General features: G+C 50.3%; 2 protein-coding genes across 2 annotated transcripts; both read left to right on the top strand.

Annotated features, from left to right (window-relative positions):
- The first annotated feature begins 2801 nt into the window (after positions 1 to 2801).
- On the top strand, positions 2802 to 7698 carry LOC112881505 (glycine-rich RNA-binding protein 7-like). Its single transcript, XM_025946234.1, has 5 exons — positions 2802 to 2958; positions 3137 to 3258; positions 3418 to 3486; positions 3578 to 3684; positions 6790 to 7698. Exons 2-5 carry the CDS (start codon positions 3150 to 3152, stop codon positions 7441 to 7443), a joined length of 939 nt encoding a protein of 312 aa, XP_025802019.1. The 5' UTR covers positions 2802 to 2958; positions 3137 to 3149; the 3' UTR covers positions 7444 to 7698.
- A 6685-nt stretch (positions 7699 to 14383) lies between these two features.
- Positions 14384 to 15798, top strand: LOC112880878 (translation initiation factor IF-2-like). Its single transcript, XM_025945611.1, has 2 exons — positions 14384 to 15120; positions 15795 to 15798. Exons 1-2 carry the CDS (start codon positions 14384 to 14386, stop codon positions 15796 to 15798), a joined length of 741 nt encoding a protein of 246 aa, XP_025801396.1.
- Positions 15799 to 22970: the final 7172 nt, after the last annotated feature.

The raw sequence follows: 22970 nt of genomic DNA, 5'->3' as shown, positions 1-22970 counted from the left end.
AAAGATATACCACTATTTTTAAACAGTATTTACATTATAGAATAATAATATGTGTCATTGAGTTTCAAAGTAATTTCAAAAGATCAATAGAATTAAATATTTAAAGCTATTATTTAAAATCATAACATTTCATAGTAGCTAAAAGTTTGGACACGGGACTGTGGTAAAAGTTACATGATTTTGAAAATGATGACGATGATGATGTTTTATCGCATTGGATGTGACATGTTCTGCTATACATAGCTAAATTTGATATCTAGGCTACATGGCCAGTGAGTGGCTACAGGCGGCGAGCTCTAATACATATGGGTTGTGAGGATGTGCTCTAGTTGGATCTAGCTTCACATGCTTAGGGCGATAGCCTGGAGTTGGATGGGCACGAGGTTCTGACGATGGACTAAGGATAGGGAACAATTAGCGACAGTCTAGAGAGGCATAGTTGGTGGGGACTCAGAGTGGACAAGAGCTAGGGAGGGAGGTGGATAAGTTTAGGATTATAAGAGCTGGAGAGGGTTGGAGCGTTTATACTAAGGTTGTAATTTCTGTGTGTTCTTAGGAATATGACAAGGAAACTATTTATTTCCCTTTGTATTTTGTGAAAATCTCACACCCACAAGTTTGAAATATATTTTCCTACATATTTTATAACTTCCCTTTTGGTTTCATTTCAGCTTGTTGAAAACCATCAATAAATTTCCTCGTCGACATAGGAAATTTGGTTTCAAGCAATAACTTGATGACATTTCTAGTATGGCAACATATCAGGTGCAAACCAGGGTATCCGTGCAAACTCCGTGCAAACCAACTAACAAAAGTCGCAAAAAATTCTCAAAAAAATTATGTATATACTTCATAGCCTTTCTTACCACTGTATAAAATTTCAAGTTCAAATTCATCATATGTTAAGAGATACAAAAAAGAGAAAGTTTTAAGAGTTTTCTCTTTTATTTATCTCTCAGAATTTTCTCTTTTTAGTATCTCTTAACATATGATGAATTTGAACTTGAAATTTTATAAAGTGGTAGAGTAGTCTATGAAGTATATACATAATTTTTTTGAGAATTTTTTGCGACTTTTGTTAGTTGGTTTGCACGGAGTTTGCACGGATATCCTGGTTTGCACCTGATATGTTGCCTTCTAGTATAGGACATTTTTTTATAAAATGAGCTTTGATGTGACATGCATATGAAATGGCAAAAGCTCTAAATATTTACTTTGCCAAGGATAATCGACAGGTTTATAAGCAAAGTTTTCTATGTATATTTATTTCTAAGTTTTAAAATTTTCATTGTAAAAATGCTAGATGATATGATTCACGAGAAACATAAGGCACATTAAAGTAATGCCAAGTGTAATGACTGTCAATCAAACATCCACGTGAGAGCTCATACTGAGTATGGCTAAAAGAAAAGTAACAAACATGGAGAGAGAGAGAGAGAGAGAGAGAGAGAGATCTGGCCGAATGTTGGATAACCAAAGAAAATATAGGTTCATGGCTTACAATGTAGAACCATGCCGACTTTCTTCTCTCGGTAGCCGAGTGTTAAGTGAGTACCACCAGCATGACTGCATGAGTGCGAGGACCCGCTGAAAGTGCATTTAGGCTAGTTGTGGGTTTCAATGGTTAAATGACATAAAAAATTAAAGGACTAATGATCTTGTTGAATTTTTGATAGATTTTTATTGTAGATGACAAAGTCAAGCTCATATCATATAAATCATGCAAAGATATGACATGCGAAGATTGAAATAAGCAAAAGAGATGCAAGTGCAATTGTGTGATGTCATTGGTTGTTGACCTGCATAATCATGAAAAGTGCATAAGGATTTATCAGTTAGAATATTGAGAAGAAAGGCAAACAAGAGGCTACTTGTTCAATAAGAAGTTTGTATGCAAGCTTGCATTACTTGGTCACTACATTATTATAAAGAAAGTTAGTGAAATAAAGATATGCTTTATTTGCTGGGGGGTGCCTTTCGCCTCTCGTGTCAAATTTTTTATTTGCTAAGGTAGCTTGAGAATGTGATCTGAAACTTTTTAGTTTAGGACACTAAAGGCAAGACCAATATATTTTGACCAAGTAGTCCATATAGATAGGAACAATATAAAATGATCTATAGTTGTTACCATTTGCACAATGTCGAAAGTGAAAGAAGATAGTAAATTAGGCCCCACAATTGAGTTAAAATCAGTCCTCAAGCAAGCATGGAGAGAGGGATAATAAGTGAGGAGAGAGAGATTAATGTTTGTTTATTCTTTATAGATTGCCCATATGTATATGGATATCTTTTGCTATGGACTACTATATAGGCTGGTTGTGAATGTATCTAGATAGGTTTGAATAATTGTTTATTCTGTATTGACTACTTTTGAGTTCTATTATGATAGCCCTTAGGACCTCATATGTTCTTACGTACGAGGTCTACCTTTAGGGGCTTAAGAACCCTTATTTCCAACAATACAAGTGCCCTAGGAAAAATGCATCCAAACATACTCAAGTTTGGTTTGTTTAAATATTTTATCTTAAAATAATATAATGATACAAATATAATTAAATTTGAAATCTTTTTTGAAAATTATGTTTTCTCATAATTTGAAACAGCTCGACCAGTTTTCATTGCTTTAAGTAAAAGTCCTATGGCCTAGATTTGCTTTAATATTTGTCTATTTTTTTTTGTTTTCCTGTTTTGTTTGATGCCCTCGTGGGCCGATTTCTTACATGACTTCTCGGCCCATATTCTGGCGGGCCTTCTTCTCATGGCGCCTCCAGCGGGGAAGCAGCAGCGTGAGGTGGCGCCGCGGATGTTGGCCACGGCGTTTGTTTCTTTCTCCCGTTCACCTCTTTTTACCCCTCTCCCCCTTTGTGGCCTTCCTTTCCTGGCGGCGACGACTGTGCGAGCAGCGGCGCGCATCGCCCGTCTTCGCTGGGCCCTTCGCCGTTGACGAGCACCCACCAGGTACGCCTACCCCTCCTCTTCCCTTCCTGGTGTGCGAAACGAAGAACCCTAAACCCTAAGCTATTTGTATTCGGATCTGACCCAGTTACACCAATGTTCTATACTGGGTCCGCCCCTGTCTCTCACTAGGTTCCAGTGATATTTTCTCTTACCGGCTCCCAATTCGTGTGATTTGCAGGGTAATTTGGGAGATGGCGTTCCTGCAGAAAGTTGGCAATCTGGTCAAGCGGTCCACGGGTGCCAGCTCGCCGCTCTACCAGGCGGTTCGATGCATGTCCTCCTCCAAGCTCTTCATAGGAGGTCCCGAGTTCTCCACTCCACACTGCTAATCCATTTTCTCTTTGTTTGTTTTCCTGAATAATAGGATAAGTTTAGATTTGATTGCCACAGGATGGTCCGGATGCTTGTACAAAACCATTATTCTGCTGTATTGCGCTTACTGATTTGTCATCCTTGCAGGAATCTCGTATGGCACAGATGAGCACAGCCTCAGGGATGCTTTTGCAAGCTATGGCCAAGTCATTGAAGGCACACGTCTTTTTTTTTTCATTTGTTCTCTTTCAGATTTATACAAAGATTTGCTCATGTTGTGTGAAAATAATGCGGCGTTATTCTTCAGCTAGGATAATCATGGACCGGGAAACTGGAAGATCAAGGGGGTTTGGTTTTGTGACATACACATCCACGGAGGAGGCAGCCGCTGCCATTACTGGCATGGATGGGAAGGTGTGTTGCCCTTAGTTTGTCAATCTGACTGGATTTAACATATCAAGTGACCATAAACCTTGTTGGTCATATGTGTTTGTTTGCTTTGCTTTTAATTTGTGACTAATGGTTAAGTATCCTAGTGATCAGACTGTGCGTAGCAACGTGTACACCCTATAAGGTGTATTTGCTAGGGATGGTTTGTCTCTATAAATGTAACAATGCAGTTTTTTTTTCTGAATCAGAAAATGTTAGGAATTAACTTGAAATTATTGTCTGATGAACTCATGACTTTTCGCTATAACAAATTGATAGACTGGGATGTGTAAGGATGGAGAATATAGGTCCAAATCGATGAATTGTTGATCTCCTTAATTTAATATAGATTCCATAGGTAACCTATATCTGCAACGATGTGCTGAAATCTGGTTTCTGTCCCACTATGCAGTATTAAAATATCATTTGGTTCAGAAAAAGCTAACCAAGTACTGAGCCAAATTGCGTTGTTGGTTTATTCCATGTTTCAGGGCCAGTTTGTGGTTGCTGTGCTGATGTTATGCAACTTTTGATTCTCCTACACCTGTCTTTTAGGATCTTCATTTCATCATTTGCAAACTTAATAATATAGTGTTCGGCCAAACACTTAAATTTCTGAAAGCAGTTCTTCCAATAGATTATGGTAGGACCTCAATGCCAAATGGAACATATGGGTTTGCATCGGTGCTGCTGGGTCACATATGTACTTTTGATCTTGAAGTTCTATTTGATGTTGTAGACACCAATGTTACGTGTGGTGCATTTGGTTTTCTGATTTTATCTTACAACTATTAATTGATATTACAGTTTTTAACTTGTATGAGATGCAAGAAATATAGAATAATTTCATATAATTAACCTTATGTTTATAATTGGTTGGTGCCTTAATATTGCTCTTCTGGTTTGTTATATATAGTAAATTCCATGGTTGTTCCTTAAACTTGGACAAGCGTCTCATCTAGGTCTCTGAACTTAAGAAATAACCATTTATGTCGTTGAACTTGTATAAAGTGGGTCAACAGACTTCCAAATCTCTGTTAATTTTGAATGAAATAGGAGAAAAAATCTTGGTTATTCCGAATTGTTGTTTTAACACATCATCAATCAAACTGATGAAAAGTTGATGTTTGTAATTTTAAGATAAATATTCAGTGCCTTTTTATAAGTTTTATCATCTCTCGTCTAATATTTCTGATTTTCTGATCAATTATTTGCTCAAATATAACTTAAGAAAAGTGAACGTGCCATGTCATCAAAAACTGTGAATTAAGCTGGAATTTTCCCTGCTTTGACACATTATACCAGTCAAAGTACCGGATTTGCAACATATGTGAGCCTAATGTTCATGGACCGAAGTGAGATTGTCATGCAAGTTTAGGGATTTATGATGCATTTTAAGGTTTTATACGTAAGATATGACAATGGTGCATTGTGGTTAGTGAACATGAAAAATAAGCTAAATCTGTCAATCTGTTCTATTGGAAATGCTTACATATGGCAATAGGAGAATTTGTAACAGCTGAGGAGCTAGGATAGCTAGGCACTACAAATAGGAAAAAGGAAGTTATCTTCTATGTATCCCTATCTGGGCCTGGCATAACGAGTAGTGAATCCAGTTATTTAGTTAGCTGAATTGGGAGGCTGTTTTGCCTCTATGCACGCATCATTGTACTGTCTATAATAAAATGCTTTTGCGCTGTATGTCAAGATGAAAATAAGTGTTTTTAGGCATGCCACTAAGCAATCAAAGGACCTAAAAGTATAGAAACATTTAGCATTATTGTATCTATGTTTTAAACTAGAAGAAGCATATAGTCACAATCAATAAGTTAGCACTATTGCATTAGGTTAATAACCCTGCACCAGCCTGACAGTTTTGTCACAGGTGGCTTTAACTTGTGGGCCAACTTGTTTCTTGAATACAGTGCGTTAATAGTAGGGCTGTTAAGAAAGCTCGAGGCTCGCAATGTACTTGAACTCAACTCATTAATAGCTCGATTCAAGCTTGGCTTGTCTTAAAAACGGGCCAAGCTAGAGCCTGTCATCAAGCTCACGAGTCATGGGCTCCGGTCAGCAGAGTTCGAGCCTCGAGCTATTCAATGAGCCTTGTTAATTTTCTCAATCCACATTACATTGTGTTGGAATGCAGAGGCGCACAGCTTTTCAGAGCTCATATGCAGGGTCATTCATGTGATGGTGGTGCAAGGTCTAAATATATCCCATGTGTTAGAAGATAATATTTCCAAGTTTAGAAAATATTCTTTAGGGAACAAGTTGTCTCATGCTCGTTATCAATCAATTAAGCAGCAAGTAAAATAGTTCATTTCTAAAAGCTACAATGATTATTTGTTGTTCTATGCAAAAAGCAAAACAGCGATTTAGTTTCTCTTTTTCATCTGAATTTATTTCGTACACGTCTATAGTCTTTTTCCCTTTCAAATACCCTAGTTCCTTTCAAGTTATGCTGTCTGGTCATCCTCTGCACTGTAGCTACAATGAAATTGAAGGTTATAGCAGGAAGTTCGGAAGATTTGAGTTTTTGTTTTGTTGTTGCAAAAACTCCAGTGAAATTCTTCGGGTTATGCCAACTCCCCAATATTTGTTTTTTTTTCTGAAAGGAACTCAGAATACCTGTGAAGATCAGAAAACAGAGCTAGGAAATAGTGAGTTCACTGGAGTAGCTGGAAATTTGAGTGTAGAATATATGTGTAATGAACGTCAAAACCATAGCACCTTGTTCATCTGAGATATACATATGCTTTCTGGTAGTAGTGAAAGCTGGAGAGACCTGGTAATTGAGGGTAAGGAGCGGACAGCATCATTGGCATGGTAGCCATGCTGATGGAAGTAAATTTTGATGGGCTAAGAGGTGACAGTGATTTGTAAATTCCTTAATTATTTTTTTGGCAGTATATTATGCAATTGACTAACTGCTGTTCTGTGTGGTCTTTAATTCACTTAATTTTCATGTGATGAAATTGCACAGAATATCATTTTTCCTAATATTTTATGAGGCTAATTTGTCATCATGTCATGCTGAGTTTGTGTTCAAAGCTTAATCTGATTTGTTTAATTGTTTTGCTGCATCAGGATTTGCAGGGTCGGATAGTGAGGGTGAGTTATGCTCATGATCGTGGTAGCCGTCCTGGTGGAGGCGGCTATGGCGGTGGTGGATATGGTGGAGGCGGCTATGGTGGTGGTGGATATGGTGACGGCAGCTATGGTGGCAGTGGAGGATACAGTGGCGGTGGATATGGAAGAGGTGGTGGTGGAGGCTATAGCGGAGGTGGTGGGTATGGTGGAGGTTCATATGGTGGTAGCGGAGGCTACGGTGGCGGCGGATATAACAACGATGGTAATGCTGGCACAGGGTACAACACTAGTGGAAGCTATGGTGTTTCTCAAGGTGGGCAAGGTGGGTATGGTGTTGATGCTGGTTACACTGGTGGCACTGGTGGATATAATGCTACTCCTGGCAATTACGGTGGCGATAGCTTCAATCAAGGGGGTGGCACACCTAGTGCATATGGAGGTGGGAACTATGGGGCAAGCAACGACAGCTATGCAGACAACGCCTCCAACAATGCGGCTGTTGGCAAACTGGATGACTTGTTAAGTGATCTCAAAGTTGACGGTGCTGGCGAGGCTGAGGGAGAGGTCGAGGCTTCGGAAGGCCAAGATGACTTCACCCAGGATGATTTGAAGGACGAAGATGAGCCTGACAAGGCCAACAAAAGTAGTTAAACTGGGCCCCACGCATGAGGTGAAGATGATCTCCAGGGTAAATAAATGCAGTGCAGAGGCTATCTCCTCCATGCAACCGAACTCTAGAGTTTCGTGTCATAGCTATGCTCCACTCGTTGCTTGCTTGCGCTGTGTATGCTGGACTACGGGACTATGCGTTTTGATGTGTCATGAACGCTTGCACTTGCTTCCGACTGTGTGGACATTGCACTTGTGCTGTCGTGTTGTGGCTGCAATATATTAAATTTCCTGTTCTTTCGCTGGTGCTAGCTGGGGCTGCTGCAGATCTGCTGGCCTGGTGCTTGGTCGCACGGAGGGCATCTTTCTGCACCAGGCATTCTTTCAGACCACATTCAGTTACAGTGGTCAGACGAAACTGGACGACGCAGACAACGGAGATCATTGCCAAGTAATTTTCTGATGAATAATACATGTGCCACATTTGCATTTTTCCCCCTAACAAATTGGCTCTTTCACACGTCATGCTGCTGAATAATGATCCACCAGTTGACCAGTACACTGTACTGACATGGTGTGGTGGCGACCTCAACACCTATTAAGTTTCACCGATTCAGCTGCTACGCACGGTGGTACACGTGCTGAGATCGAAGGCCTCCAGCCTACACGGACGTGTCGGCGTGTCGCCATGACGACGCTGCTCTCACACTCCCCGTCTCCCACTAGCATCCACCGCTCAGCGCCGCCGCCGCCGGCTCGCTCCCGCCGCGCGCGTCTCCTGCCTCCACGCGCGCGCTCCGACACGGCGGGCGTGGGTGCCGACCACTCGGCGGCCTAGGCGCTTGTTATCCAGAGCGGGCTGCTGCCGGAGTCGTCGTGGGGTTCTCCCGCGCCTGGGGCGTCCGTGCGGTCACCGCCTTCGTCTGCTCCGAGAACCTGCGCCGACCCATGGCACGGCCGCTCCATCGGCCGGCGCCTCAACTGATCTTTGTTAGATCTGCTAAACACATAATTAGCATTTAACCACAGGATCTACTTAAGCCTAATCATGAATTAACTTAGGAATGCGGAATTATGTGGGTAATGCTCATACCATTGTCAGCTGAAGCCATGCAGCTCTCTGAGTTGATGCAGTAGCCGTAGATGTACCGGCGGCTGAGTTGATGCAGTAGCCGTGGCGGCGTAGCGGCGTCTCGTCCCGAGCAGGCAAGAGCTTCTGCTTCCCTCCAGCACACTTAGCAATCGGATTCTGGGTGACCGAACGCGGTTAGGATTTTTTAAATGAGTAAGCAACTCCCTTAGATTTATAATATTGTGGGTGCAGTATCTTTGCCCTTAGTTTGGAAACTAATAATGGGCTATTCGCACTCAGTACAAAGGCTGGACCAATGCGTCATCAGTAGTATTTTAATTTACTACCAGATCTCCATTACTAACTGTTCACTGCAATATTTTGATAGAACACTTATTTAGGAATGATCATATACCTAGAATTAGATCCAAGACTATCCATAGCAACTATTCCATTTATTTCTAAGAAAAGTCAGCCATTTTCTGATTCAAAATTTATTCCAATTCTTATCATTATTACCTACCACAGGAGGTGCACAGAAGGGAATTAGGGTTAATCTTTGGATTTTAGAATCAGCACAAGCTCTGGCCTAGTGGTGGCTGTAGGTTGTATGCTGCGTGGCCATGGCGCGGCGATAGCGTTGCCGGCTTGGTGATAGAGGCCATCTGGCGGGGAGACCTTGCAGGTGGCCGGAATACCAGGCAAGAGCTAGTGCGAGGAGGGGCACGGTGAGGCCCCGCTATGGCTGCTGTGGGACGAAAGGAACATGAAGAAGGAAGATGAGAAGAAACAAAAAAGAGAGGACTGGTTCTTCGTTCACAGACCAACGATTATATAGTTCAAACAGGGTACCAGATGATCTAATGACTACCCTATGAGTGTACCGGATTATCTGGTGCTGCACTTTAACTAGCCGTTAGAGTAACGACTCTACTGAGTTGTTGGGCTAATTATACCCTCTTTACCCGTCCATTGTGAACTTGCTGGAGTGTGCTAAGAACATTAGAGTGCAAGACACGTCAATAACACATCCAAGCCATCAAAAGTGCTAAAATGATCAAATCCAAGGAAATTAGCCCATGCTTAGAGAGTGATTAGTGTCAGATTAGCCCTAGAGTGAGAGGGAACATAGTGTTGCTGCTTTGCACCTGGTTCATGCAGTGAACCAACCTTGCAAGCTTGTTGCACTGACCTCTTAGAGTATTGGTAGCTCGCCGGCGAGTTATCGATCTTTTGCTTGGTGTGGAGAGATGACGACGACCATATAGGGGATGAGGAGACCTATTTCTTGGCGGAGAAGATCCATAGTGAAGATGACGTCAAGGTTACCGGAAGAGAGGTAGTGGTGAGCCTTGCCTTAGTGGAAAGATTCTCATCTAGCATGGCGAGAGCACTAGTGGTGAGCCCAAGAACTCGACCAGAAACATATTCTTGGTGGAGCTCTAACGTAGACTAGGGGTGACATTTATCTACCGATGCCAGGTGATAAACCATTGTGCCGAGTTTGCATTCACTTTAACCCACTACTTTACGTTTCCGTATTCAACATGTGTGCCTTTACTTTCATCGAGGAATCACAAGTCACTAGTTCAAGGATGGTGTGCTCAAGAGATAAGAAATGTTGCATCTTAATAAAGTGAAAATTGGAGAAAAGTGGTAAGACTCAAGTTATTCAAGCTCGTGACCTAGATTTTATCTTTGAACTTGAATATAGTTATGCCGCTCTATCATAATTGATGCGATATCGAATGGTTTGGTCTCTGTGCTCAAACTAACAAAGCTCTAGTACTAATTTGAGGGAAACTCTTGTCACGACATATGCATTTGGTGGTCTTGGTGCTTGTTTTTGGTTGGGTTGGATATCCTTTGAATAAGTTTTTCATAGAGTCCAAGGTCACCTAAATTAGGCTTGGAAGTGAGAAGTTCTAGCCATTTCAAGTTGGCACTATGCTGCTAACTCGGCTTAACCGGTCTGACAGGCTTAGCCAAATTGTGCGCTCAAGATTTAGTTCAACAATGGCTCAGTCCGAATATCCGGCTCAGCCGGGTGGTGCACCGAGTTAGTTGATCGGTTGTTTTCAACAATATTGTACTGACTAGTCACTCTGGCTCAGCCGATATATGCCGGTTCAATTAGGTTTCTGCTGCAACGCCTAGTTTTTGAGGGTCCTGTATTTATGCTCCATCATCCCACCTTTGGAAGCCTACTCTAACATGAAAAAAACACTTATAGAGACCATTTGAGCTCTTCCCATCCCCTATTTGTGAGTTTCCTTAAGATATCTTTTGAGTTGGTTGAGAGGGTGAAAGATTTGGTGATTGAAAGAAAGAGTGAACCATTCCCATCCTTGAGCACTTGTGGACTTGAAGCATTTTTTTGCACTTGGAGGAGAAACCTGCTGGATGGCTAGGCATTGCCTGACGAGTTCCAAGCTTACAGTGTGCGACGACGGAAAGTTTGTGAAGGCATTTGTCGGAGGAATTCTCCAGCCGGGTGGCGGAAAGCACCCGCCTAATCCTAGTTAAGGATGGGTTTGGAGGGGATTTAGGTGCGCTCGATCGGTATGCGGATGAACACAGGAAAGGCGCAAGATTTAGAGTGGTTCGGGCCGCCGGAGCGTAACACCCTACGTCCACTTCGGTGTTAGTATTGGCAGTGTGAGCCTGAATGAAAAGCAGCATAAGCTTGTGTGTCTGAGCCTTTTTTTCTAACAAGTGCACTCTCCCTTTTATAGTCCAAGGGGAGTGCTTACACTGAGCGGGACCCCGACAGGTGGGCCCGGCTAACAGGAGCTGTTCTATGAGAGGCATGGAGGTCATCTCCCCGAGCTCCTCTCCGTAGTCTTCTCGATCGAGAAGTTGATGTGCGTATCTTTTGCCAGGATATGGCCGTGTACAACCTTGTCTTGTACAGCGTCCGGCGTCAGCGTTGCATAACAGTGAAGCCGTGCTGTCACTGTTAGGATGGGACCTCCCGTCAGGCGGTGAAGCAGCGCTGACCCGTTGCGCGTGCCCTGTTACAGCGCACGCCTTAGCTTTGCCTATTACAGACCATCATCACGCGCCCAGCGCCGTGACGGGACTGCACACAGTCCGCGTACTGTGCACGGTGATATGACGCGCCGCCTTCAGATCAGGCAGGCTTACCGTGGTATCAGCGTACCTGCCCCGTGTGTCAGTGGCAGGCCGCTCTTTTTGACTTGGGCGCGCCCAGCCCAACTACCGCATTAAATGCTGGTAGGTGGGTTGGGTACCTGCGGAGGGCCTTCAGCCGCAGGCACGTGGCAGGGCCAGCCCCGCTCCCACTATAGGACGGCATGTGGCGGCACCGGTCCCCTCCCCCGGGGGGAAGGGGGGTCCGGGCCCTCCGAGGCCGGTTGTAGCAGTTTGGCACGTGATGGTCCGGCCATCACACGTAGCGGCCCCGGACCCCCTGGGGAGTCCGGGTCCGCGGGGGCAACCCGAGAGCCCTCCTGCCCTCCTGGGTGCGCAGAGGCCCCGGACCTCTCAGAGCTCGGGGAGGGTCCGGAGACCGTAGTCCCAGCTGTCAGGTCCGGGTAATGTGCCTCGTCACCCAGAAGGCGAGGGGGAGATTATGGATTATGAGACGCCAAGGGCCTGGACACCCTAGCAGGAGGTACCCCTGTCTGTATGTACCGACAGAGGCCCCCGGGCCCACCTTGGGTGAGGGATGAACCCGCAGGTGGGGCCAGACCCCAGCACCGCGCCGGGTGGACAGCTTGTTCCCGCCGAAAAAGGGCACGGATGTCTTTTTGCCCGAAGCGGGAACCCCGAGGGGCCCGTCCCCCGCTCGCACCGTGCGCGTCAGGCGGTTCAGATTCTTGTCTTATTCGAGCCCGTCCCGCGGCCTGGGCGGTTCGGATTCTGCCTTTTCATCGATCCTCCAGCACCCACGCCGATGACCGGTGGGCCCGAGCCCACTGGTTATCGAGTGTGAGAGGAGGGGAAGCTGGTGCTGGCAACCGTTCGACTTCTCCTCGGTCGCCGCGGGACGCAAGAGAGGAACAACTTTTTGCATAAAAGGTATGCGCCGAGGGGAACGGCTACCTTTTCGCTTTTGCCAACAACAGACGCCGTAGCGCCCCTTCATCTCCGCATCCCCTCTCGTGATCGGTTTCCTTGCGCTCGGCTCCCTTCTCTTTCCTGCTCCTTTGCAATCCACTCCCAACAATCACCATGGCTTCGCTTCCTTTCCCGCGCCGCTTCCAGAGCCAGGATCAGTTGGACGCGGTGCGGCGCCTTCTGGGGTGGACCGCGCTGGCGTACGCCGGGAAGGTCAGGGCCGGCAAGATTCCCCTCCGCGACCTTGCCGCGGGGGAGTTCGTCCTTTTCAATTCGTACATTATGTGTGGGTTAGTTCCTCCGATCTCCTCCTTCTTCCTCCTGCTCCTGGAGGAGTTCGGCCTCCAACTTCATCATCTCACCCCCCACTCCGTCCTCCTCGCGGCGGTCTTCGCCCACTTTATGGAGATGTTCGTGGGGGTGCGCCCCTGCACCACCATCTTCAAACATTTCTACTCCCTGGTTGGGACCGGGAAGAAGCGCGGCGAGATTGGCGCTTATTACTTCCAGCTCCGGCACGGGATGGCGGGCTCCTACATCGCCGCCTTCTCCAGCTCCAAGTGCGAGGACTGGCGTGAAGGCTGGGTCATCGCGGCAGTCGAGCCCCACGACCGCCTGGAGCTGCCAACAGAGGGTCCCCAGAGCGACCGGAGCACATGGAAGGCCAGGCCATCGATACCAGCGGAGCTCGACCCGGTGCTGTACCGGATCAAGAAGCTGGCAAGGAGTGGCCTGACTTCCATGATGGTGCTGGGCGACTTCCTGAAGCGGCGGATCGCCCCCCTGCAGCAGCGGTCCCGGATGGCCTACGTGTACACGGGGCTAAACGACTGCTGCAGGATCGCGCGCGGGCCCGGCGGCGACTTCACCAGGGCGGAGCTGGAGGCGGCGATCCGGGCAATGACCGGCGAGGTGTTCGTTCCTGAGTCCCTGGTCCTCCCGAGCGGGGTGAAGGCCCTGTGCGAGGACCAGGCATTGCGGTCTTCTGTCCTGGCGTCGATGCCGACCCTGGACGAGGGTGGCCTGGCGGTCCAGCAGTTGGGAGGAGACCCCAACCGCGGGCTCCAGATCCCTGGCGCCTCTCCGGACCGCCAGCAACGCCCCAGCGAAGGTCCCGGGGAGCCGGGACCCAGAGGTCCGGCTCCCAGCGGAAAAGGGAAGGAGAAGGTGCCGGCGCCAGCGCACCGGGAGAAGGATAATGTGGGTGCTGGCCCGGCCCAAAGGAGCAACGAGGCTCAGGGGGCAGCACCCGCACAGAGCAGCCAAGCCGAAGGGAGCAAATCCCAGAGGCTCCAGCGAGGCGACGGCTCCTTGGTCGGGGAGCCGGCGCCCAAGCGCCAGAAGACGGCGGGAGTGGAGGAGCAGAGCGGAGCTCCACCACCTCCGCCACAACACCGGCGGACGGAGAGGAGTCCGGAGGGAGCGCGACGGCCTCCTTCGAAACAACAGACTCCTCCGCCGCCACCACCAGAACGGCGTCCGACGACGCCACCACCCCCGCCCGAGGCCAGGTCACAGTCCCCACCGCCGCCACCAGAAGCTCCGATGGCCGGGGACACCCATCAAAAATCCGGGGGGTCTTCAGCAGGGAGGAAAGTCCCCCCAGCCGCCCGGGGCAGATGGGAGTGGTGCGACTACGCGTAAGCATCCTTCTCATAGCTTTTCATTATCTCTCTTGGCTTCTGGTCCTTAACCATACTGATGATACGGCAGGCCGCAATCTTCATATGCACCAACTGGGGGATCCGGCCCCAGCCAGCGTTGGGACCCTCGGCGCCGACCCCAGCAGGACCCCCGCCCGAAGCAGCTCCAGAAGCTACCGGACCCATGGGCCCGGAGCCGGATGCCTCCACCCCGCCACGACCCGAAGCTGCCCCCCAGGAGGGGGCCACCAAAGCCGCTGCAGCTATGGAGGCAGCGGCCGCAGCTTCAGACGACGAGGCCGGGCCCTCACCAGCTGAGCCAGCGGCTGAGGGGGCCGCTGCCACGGCGGAGGCTGCAGCGCCGGAGGCAGCAGAGGTGGCGGCACCGGAGGCAGCGGAAGAGGCGGAGGGGGCGGCACCAGGGGTCGCCGAAGTTGCCAGCAGCTCCGCTGCACCGGCGGAGCAGGGGGAGGAGACAGAGGTAGTGCTGGGAAGGCGCCTCCTCCCGAGTACGGCGGAGATCCCTCTTCCCCGACTCATAGCCAAGTGCCACCAAGCTCAGAAGGAGCTAGAGGCCGGCATGCGCCGGGAGTGGGAGAAGCTGGAGGCAGAACGCCACCGACTCTCCGACTGGGAGGTCCGTCTGGGCGACCGCATCAACTCCGTCTCCGCCCGCTACGCCGAGGAGCGCGCCAAGCTCGTGCAGGGGCGCGAGCTTCTGCAGGAGGAGCTGGAGCAAGCTCGCGTCCGGGAGGCGGCGGCGCTCCAACGGGAGAAAGAGGCCAGGCGGAGGGAAACGGAAGCCCTTGAGGGGCTGATCGCCGTGGAGGAGATGAAGCAGGCGGTGGCAGACAGGGATCGGGTCGTCCGGGAGCTGGCGGCTCAGGCCAGGAAGGCGTCGGCAGTGGTCGAGGCGGAAAAGTCCGCCCTCGCAGATTTAGCGGCGGCGGCAGCAAAGAAAGAAGAATGGCTGGCCGCCCGCGAAGCAGAGGAGGTGGCCCGGCTTCAGGAGCTCCAGAAGCGGGAAGAGGCCGTGGAGGAGGAGCTGGCAGCCGGGAACCGGAGGCTCCAGGAACGCGAGGCAGCGCTCCAGGAGAGGGAGGCCAAGATGGAGGGGCTCCTGGCAGAGCAGCGCGCCGGCTCCGACCGGTTAACAAGATGGGTCGGTACGGTGAACCCTCTGCTAGAGGCACTCGGAGCCAACCCCATCTGGGTACCGGAGGCTCCTTCGCCATTTGGCGCCGCACTCCAACTGCTGGACTCCACCGCCAGGCGGCTACAGGATGCGGAGGCCGGGATGCAGGACCTCCTGGAGACAGAGGGGAGAATAGTTGCTCGGGGGATGGCTGAGTACATCCTCACCAGCTTCCGGAGCCATGACCCCTCCATCCAGCTGACTCCTGTCTTGGTCGGACCCCTCCGGGCGACCTCAGCCGCCGCGCGGGAAGGGGTCCAGGAGGCGGTGGACATGGTCGCGGCCCACCTCCGGCGTCGTCCCGAACCTGCAGAGAGTGGGAGTGCCTCCGGACCACCAGCGGAGTAGTGCTAGTGTCTTTTTGTTATTTCTTTTGTAACATAACTTTTGTTATTGTAAGATAGCTTTAAAATGTTGTGCACATTATTAGTAATGCGTTTAAGTATTTGATGTGTCTACTTTTCGTGAAAAACTTAGCTTTTTTCCTGATTGTCGATCTGCAAAGTGCTGTTGGGCACACCGAGGTCCCGTGGCCCCCTGGGAGGTAGTCGCGATAGGTCGGGACTAGCTGCCATAAAACCGAGGTCCTGCACATGACTTAGGATCGACGTTTAGTAGACGTCTCCACGGATCCTCAGTCTGGCCAGTGAAGTGCTCCTAAGTTGCGTAGCAAGCCAGAGCACTAGGACCTGCGTTCGGGGATTAAAAGGGGTCCCGGCCCCCGGGTCCACGGTTCAAGGTACGACGGTACCCACCCTAGGGGGGCAGAGTGTGTAGGCTCAGGGTACGGAACCAGGCTAAACGGCTAGACAACCCTGGACCCCAGCAAAGGGCGAGCACGTCCCCCTGAAGCCAGTTCCCAGGAGTCCGATCCCTTCTCTCCTGCGAAACAGAGGTCCGAGGCAGAGACGTAGCGTAGCAACTTAAGGGAGGCTTTAGGCACAACACAGACGTGAAGAACACGTGGGGGTTAGCGTAACAAGAAGCGAAAAAATATAGAATCGCATAGACTTCAAGGACGCATTTGAGAACAAATTTTCCCTTAATGAATTGGTACAGAAGAGTTGTGCGATGTACGCCAGGGGCCGGGTTTACGAGGGCGGACCTCTACCGCCCTGGTCCGCACGGCAATGCTACCAATTACAAAGGAAAAATTTCCTCTCAACCAGGTCCTAGGGATAGAACTTACGGAGGTGCTCAATGTTCCATGGATTGGGTAGTTGCATTCCATCCTCCGCAGCCAGGCGAACAGATCCGGGTCGGCACACCTTTGTCACCTTGAAGGGCCCCTCCCAGCTGGGGGAGAGCTTGTGCATGCCCTCCCGGTTTAGGATTCGCCTTAGGACTAGGTCCCCGACCCGGAGCTCCCTACTTCGCACAAACCGTTGGTGGTAGCGCCGGAGCGCTTGGTTGTACCGTGCATTTCGGACTGCTGCTCGCCATCTGCGCTCGTCGATGAGGTCCACGTCTTGGCGATGCTGCTGTTCCTGCAAATCCTCATCAAAAGCCTGGACCCGTAGAGAGCCCATGGTGATCTCCGGGGGAAGGCACGCTTCGGCCCCGTAAACCAGGAAGAAAGGGGTTTCCCCTGTTGCGCGGCTGGGTGTGGTCCGGTTCCCCCATAACACACTCGGAAGCTCTTCAATCCTCCTTGCGCCATGCTTCTCAAGATCACAGTAGGTCCGGATCTTGAGTCCTCTAAGGATCTCAGCATTGGCCCGCTCAACTTGGCCATTGCTCCTGGGGTGCGCCACTGAGGCGAAACAGAGCTAAATGCCCAATATCTTCACAGTACTCCTGAAAGTATTGGCTCATGAACTGAGTCCCATTGTCAGTAATGACCCGGTTCGGGACCCCGAACCGGCACACAATTGACCTGAGGAAAGCAGTTGCTGACGCCTTGGTGATGTTGACCACTGGGGTTGCCTCCGGCCACTTAGTGAATTTGTCAATGGCAACGTAGAGGTACCGGTACCCGCCGACGGCCCTAGGGAAAGGTCCTAAGATATCCAGTCCCCACACAGCAAAGGGCCAAGAGGGAGGAATCATCTGCAGTGCCTGAGCTGGAGTGTGTATCTGCTTTGCATGGAACTGGCACGCTTTGCAGGACCTTACCAACTCAGCTGCATCCTGGAGTGCAGTCGGCCAGTAGAAGCCATGCCGGAAAGCTTTACCAACCAGCGTGCGGGATGAAGAATGACTTCCGCACTCGCCTCCATGGATCTCCGCAAGCAAGTCACGGCCCTCTTCCTGGGTGATGCACCGCATGAGGACGCCGTTGGCGCCACGGCGGTAGAGATCCCCTTCTACCACTGTGTATCGCTTAGCCATCCAGACAATGCACTCAGCAGATGCTTGATCTTAAGGAAGGTAATTATCTTTCAGGTAGTCCCGGACCTTAGAGATCCATGCATCGGGACCTTCCTGAGAAACTGGGTGTGGCTCCCTGAGGTCTTCGGGACCCTCAAAGGAGCACACGACCCTTGGCGGGCACCACGGATGGATTGCCGCCGGGACCGCTAGCTTCGAGGTGCTAGTCCGACCCCCTTCGCCCAGGTCGGCAGGCTGGGCAGACGGCTTCAGCAGACGTCTCTAGAAGACGCCCTCAGGCACGGGTGCCTGGGTCGATGCGCTCGCAGAGAGTGCATCAGCTGCTGTGTTGCCTTCGCGTGGAACATGTTACAGTTCCAGCACATCGAAGTCCTTCTCCAGCCTCTTCACATGAATGAGGTAGGCTGCGAGCTGGGGGTTGTTGCAGCAACACTCCCCCCGGACTTGCCTGATGATGAGCTGGGAGTCCCCTTTGACCAGGAGCTCCCGGACCCCCAGGGCGAGAGCCGCCGTGAGCCCAAAGATTAAGGCCTCATACTCCGCCATGTTGTTGGTGGCCTCAAAATCGAGGTGCACCATGTACTTTAACTGCTCGCCATGTGGGTCGATGAGGACCACGCCAGCCCCGGCCCTCTTGCCGCGGGCGGACCCGTCAAAGAAGAGGGTCCAGTGAGGTCCGGTAAAGACCGGAGCCTTGACCTCCGGACGTGGGGGATCCGTCCCTTGGTCTGGACCCCCGGAGGCGCTTGGTGCAGGCGTCCATTCCGCGATGAAGTCAGCAAGGATCTGGCTCTTGATGGCGTGACGTGGCTGGAAGTCGAGCTGGAACCCAGCGAGCTCTGCTGCCCACTTGGCGATGTTGCCTATGGCGTTGGAGTTGTGGAGGATGGCCCTCAATGGGTAGGCGGTCACCACCACAACCTTGTGGGCCTGAAAGTAGTGGCGGAGCTTTCTGGACGCAACAAGTATAGCATAAAGGAGCTTATGCGTCTCAGGATACCTGGCCTTTGCCTCATGAAGGACCTCACTGACGTAGTAGACCGGCTTCTGGACGGTCCTGACTCTGCCAAGTGGACTGGACCCTTCAACTTGAGCTAGGGACCCGTCGGCCCCCAGGCTGCTTAGCGCTTCTCCGGGTCGGGACCCGGCCGGACCCTCCGAAGTAGGGCCGGTTACTGAAGTGGTGGAGGCCGGACCTCCTTCTCCTGCAGGGGGGTCCGCGGGGGCCCCCTGCGAGAGAGGCTCGGACCTCTCGGTGACCAGCACCATGCTGATCACCTCGGTCGTTGCTGCAAGATAAAGAAACAGTGTCTCACCTGGGTCTGGTGCGACCAGGACCGGCAAGGAGGTAAGGTACTGCTTCATCTCTTGGAAGGCACGTTCTGCCTCTTCGGTCCATGCGAATGGGCCGGACCCCCTCATCAACTTGAAGAAGGGAAGTGCCCTCTCCGCCAGCCTCGAAATGAACCGGCTGAGGGCGGCGAGGGACCCCGTCAACCTCTGGACGTCCTTGAGGCGCGCAGGGGGCCTCATTGCCTCGATCGCCCGGACCTTATCCGGGTTAGCCTCGATCCCCCGGTGGGAGACCAGGAAACCAAGGAGCTTCCCCACCGATACACCGAAGACGCACTTCTCGGGGTTAAGCTTGGTGGAGGTCGCTCGTAACTTGTCAAAAACACGAGCTAAATTTTCCAATAGGGAACACGACTCTCTAGTCTTGACAACGATGTCATCGACATACACCTCTACTATATCTCTAACCAAATCACCTAGAGTGATATTCATTGCACGAGCAAAGGTGGGTAGAGCATTGAGCAATCCATAAGGCATCACTATATAACAATAAAGACCATCCACTGTTATAAAAGCTGTATGCTTCCTATCATCTCTAGCCATTTTGATTTGATAAAAACCAGAATAGGCATCTATGAAGGACAGCAAATCACACCCGGAGGTGGAGTCTACAATCTGATCTATACGCGGGAGTGGATAAGGGTCTTTTGGACATGCCTTATTAAGATTGGTGTAGTCGATGCACATCCGAAGCTTCCCGTTGGCCTTTGGGACCACAACTGGGTTGGCCAACCATACAGGATGGTAGACCTCCTCGATGAAGCCAGCCTGCAGCAGCTTGCGGACCTCTTCACGGATGAAGTTTTTCCGCTCAATGGACTGCTTGCGTGGATTCTGCCGGACCGGCCTGGTGTCGGGGTGGATCTTCAGATGATGCTCAATCACCTCCCTGGGGATCCCGGGCATTTGTGACGGTTCCCAGGCGAACACATCAACATTTGCCCGGAGGAAGGCGATGAGCGCGCTTTCCTATTTCTCTCCCAGGTTGCCACCGATGCGGGTGGTCTGGGAGGTCTCCGCTCCGACCTGGACGGTCTTCACGGGAACATCGTCTGTGTCGGACGGAAAGACCCTCGGTGCCTTGGCCAGAGCCTTGGCACGTGAGGCCGAGGGGTCGGACCCCTGGGCGCCAGCTGCAGGGGCAAGTCCTGTCGCCAGCGCATGGAGCTTTTCAACCGCCACAACCGCAGCGGCACGGTCACTCTGGACAGTGAGGACGCCTGCCGGAGAAGGCATCTTCAGGACCAGGTACCCGTAGTGGGCGACGGCCATGAACCGGTATAGGGCCGGTCTGCCGATGATGGCGTTGAAGGGGAGGTTAACTTCCGCAACCTCGAACTGCACGTTCTCGGTACGGAAATTATCCTCCGTCCCGAATGTAACCGGTAGGGTGATGGTCCCCACCGGGTACACGGGATCCGGGCCCACTCCTGAGAATAGGCGTGATGGAGCCAGCTTGGACTCCGGGAACTGCAGGTGCTTGAACGCTGCATAGCTGATGACGCTGAGGCCGGCGCCTCCGTCGATCAGCACATGGTGAAGGCGAACATTGGCGATGGTGGGTGCTGTAATGAGCGGCAGCACTCCAGCGCCCGCCATGTTCTCTGGGCAATCAGATGGCCCAAAGGAGATGGTAATGCCCTTCCACCGCTGATGGGGCGCCGCTCTCGGCACCCCTGGCTTCACCGAGAGGACCTCCCGGCGAAGGGCCTTGACGTCCCGCCGGGAGACGAGCTCCGAACTGCCGCCGTACATAACGTACAGCTTCTTGCGGCGCTCGTCCCCGTCGGACTCGGAATCGGACTGCTGGAAAAGTCCCTTGAGGTCTTTATTGGGGGTTTGATACCCTAACTCCCTCTCAGTCACAGCTGCGTTGGCATCAGAGGCTTTCTCCTTGCCGGACCGCCGCGGAGGGGAGGAGCCTTCCTTGGAGGCTTGGTCACGCCTCTTGCTGAGGCGCTCCGCGAGCTTTTGGATCTCGCGGCACTCAGTGGCGCTGTGGCGAGCCCCAGGATGGACAGGACATGACCCGGGTGTGAGCATCTAGGCCCTCAAGGTATGTTTCGGTGATTAATGACAACCATTATTGTGACTAATGAGTTTGTGCAGATTTATAGATCATTATCGCTCATTTGGATATATGTCAAAAGAGGCCCCTAATTTTTATTATTCAAAAAGGCGATCTCGGCATTCAACTCAATAATATGTCAAGACTAAGGATCTTTCTAGTCCTAAGTGTCATAAGGTTGAGAAGGACACTTAGGTTAGTATAGGTTTTATAGTTTTGTAGTGATCGCACTATTAAGAGGGGTTTAGGCTTAGTAACTTGAGCATGGACATGGTCATTTGAAAATGGATGCACACAATGGTCACTCAGGTTTCTAGAAGCTCAAATAAGTGGTTCTCAACTTATATCTCAAAAATATTTGGATTTCATTCAAGACTCAAGTCAGAAAACCAAAATCAGAAAAATCCTTAACACCGGTTTAACCGACGCCTCAAGTTTTCTATACGTCGGTTAAACGAGGTCAGCAGAGTCTGGACAAGTCTATACACCGGTTCAACCGATGATATTTAAATTTAACGTCGGTGCAGTTGTCCAGAGACTTGGTTTTTAGTTGATCAGTGGACAACTATACTCACCGGGTTAAACCGACGCTATTTGAAATTGGACGTCGGTGCAGTTGTCCAGTGACTTGGTTTTTTCAGTTGTTCAATGGATGACTACACTCACCGGTTAAACCGATGCAACGACAGTTAATCTGCCCAAGCTGTAACGGCTAGTTTTCAGAAGGGGCAGTTTACATCACCGGTTAAACCGACGATGACTATTGGAGGGACGTCGGATTAATCGGCGCTACGCAGTTTTCTGGCAGCTTTTTCTCCAACGGCTCTATTCGTGTGAGCTGCCTATATATACCCCTCCAATGGGTCATTCTAACTCTCTCTTGAGACCAGGCAACACCCAAAACACTTATACTTATAGTCAAGAGCCACCTTGAGCTTCATCATTTCATACACTTGTCCATTCAATCATTCAAGAAGCAAGATTAAGGACTTGAGTAGAAAGAAGTTTGTGGCATCCATTCTTAGTGATTGGTTCTTGCTCAAGTGAAGGCCTTAGCTTGTTACTCTTGGTGATTGGCATCACCTAGGCGATCTTGGTGATCGAGGTGATTCTCGCGGAGCTTGCCAAGGATTGAGGAAGCCCGGAGAAGAAGATTGTACGTGGCTTGATCTCCACCACACCGGGATGGTGAACGGAGACTCTTAGTGAGCGCCCTCGTCTTGGTGACTTGGGAGGTGACAATACTCTTTGTGAGTGTCACAACGTGGATTAGGGGTGTGTGCCAACACATCGATACCACGGGAAAAAAATCCGGTTGTCCCTTGTCCACTTTACTTATTCAAGCATTATCTTTCATGCAATTCATTCATGTGCTTGATTTAGGGATCACTAGTTAGCTCTACCTTACTAGGTTTTGTCTCTTTTTATCCTTCCTAGCTTGCGTAAGTAGTTTTGTTACCCGGTTGGTGAATTGGTGCCTTTCTAGTTTTGCATAGGTTAAGGTTGCTTTATCTCGTTTTAGAAATTGAAAAGGCCCAATTCACCCCCCCTCTTGGTCCATCGATCCTTTCAATTGGTATCAGAGCCTCGTTGCTCATTTGGATCATTAGGCTTCACCGCCTAGAGCTATGGCCAAGATGGGTGGTTTGCCGCCTCACTTCGAGGGCAAGAACTTTGCCTATTGGAAAGTTCGCATGGCCGCATACCTTGATGCGATTGCCCCCGAAGTATGGTCGGCAACTAAAGTCGGGTTCACCGAAGATCCCACCCCCCGAACAATTAAAATGGAATGCTAAAGCTAGAAATGCAATTTTCGAAGCTATT

Source organism: Panicum hallii, chromosome 2 (assembly GCF_002211085.1).
Source record: "Panicum hallii strain FIL2 chromosome 2, PHallii_v3.1, whole genome shotgun sequence".
Lineage (NCBI taxonomy): Eukaryota > Viridiplantae > Streptophyta > Magnoliopsida > Poales > Poaceae > Panicum > Panicum hallii.
The sequence above is the reverse complement of the archived record's forward strand: the minus strand, read 5'-3'. Positions and strand labels throughout refer to the sequence as shown.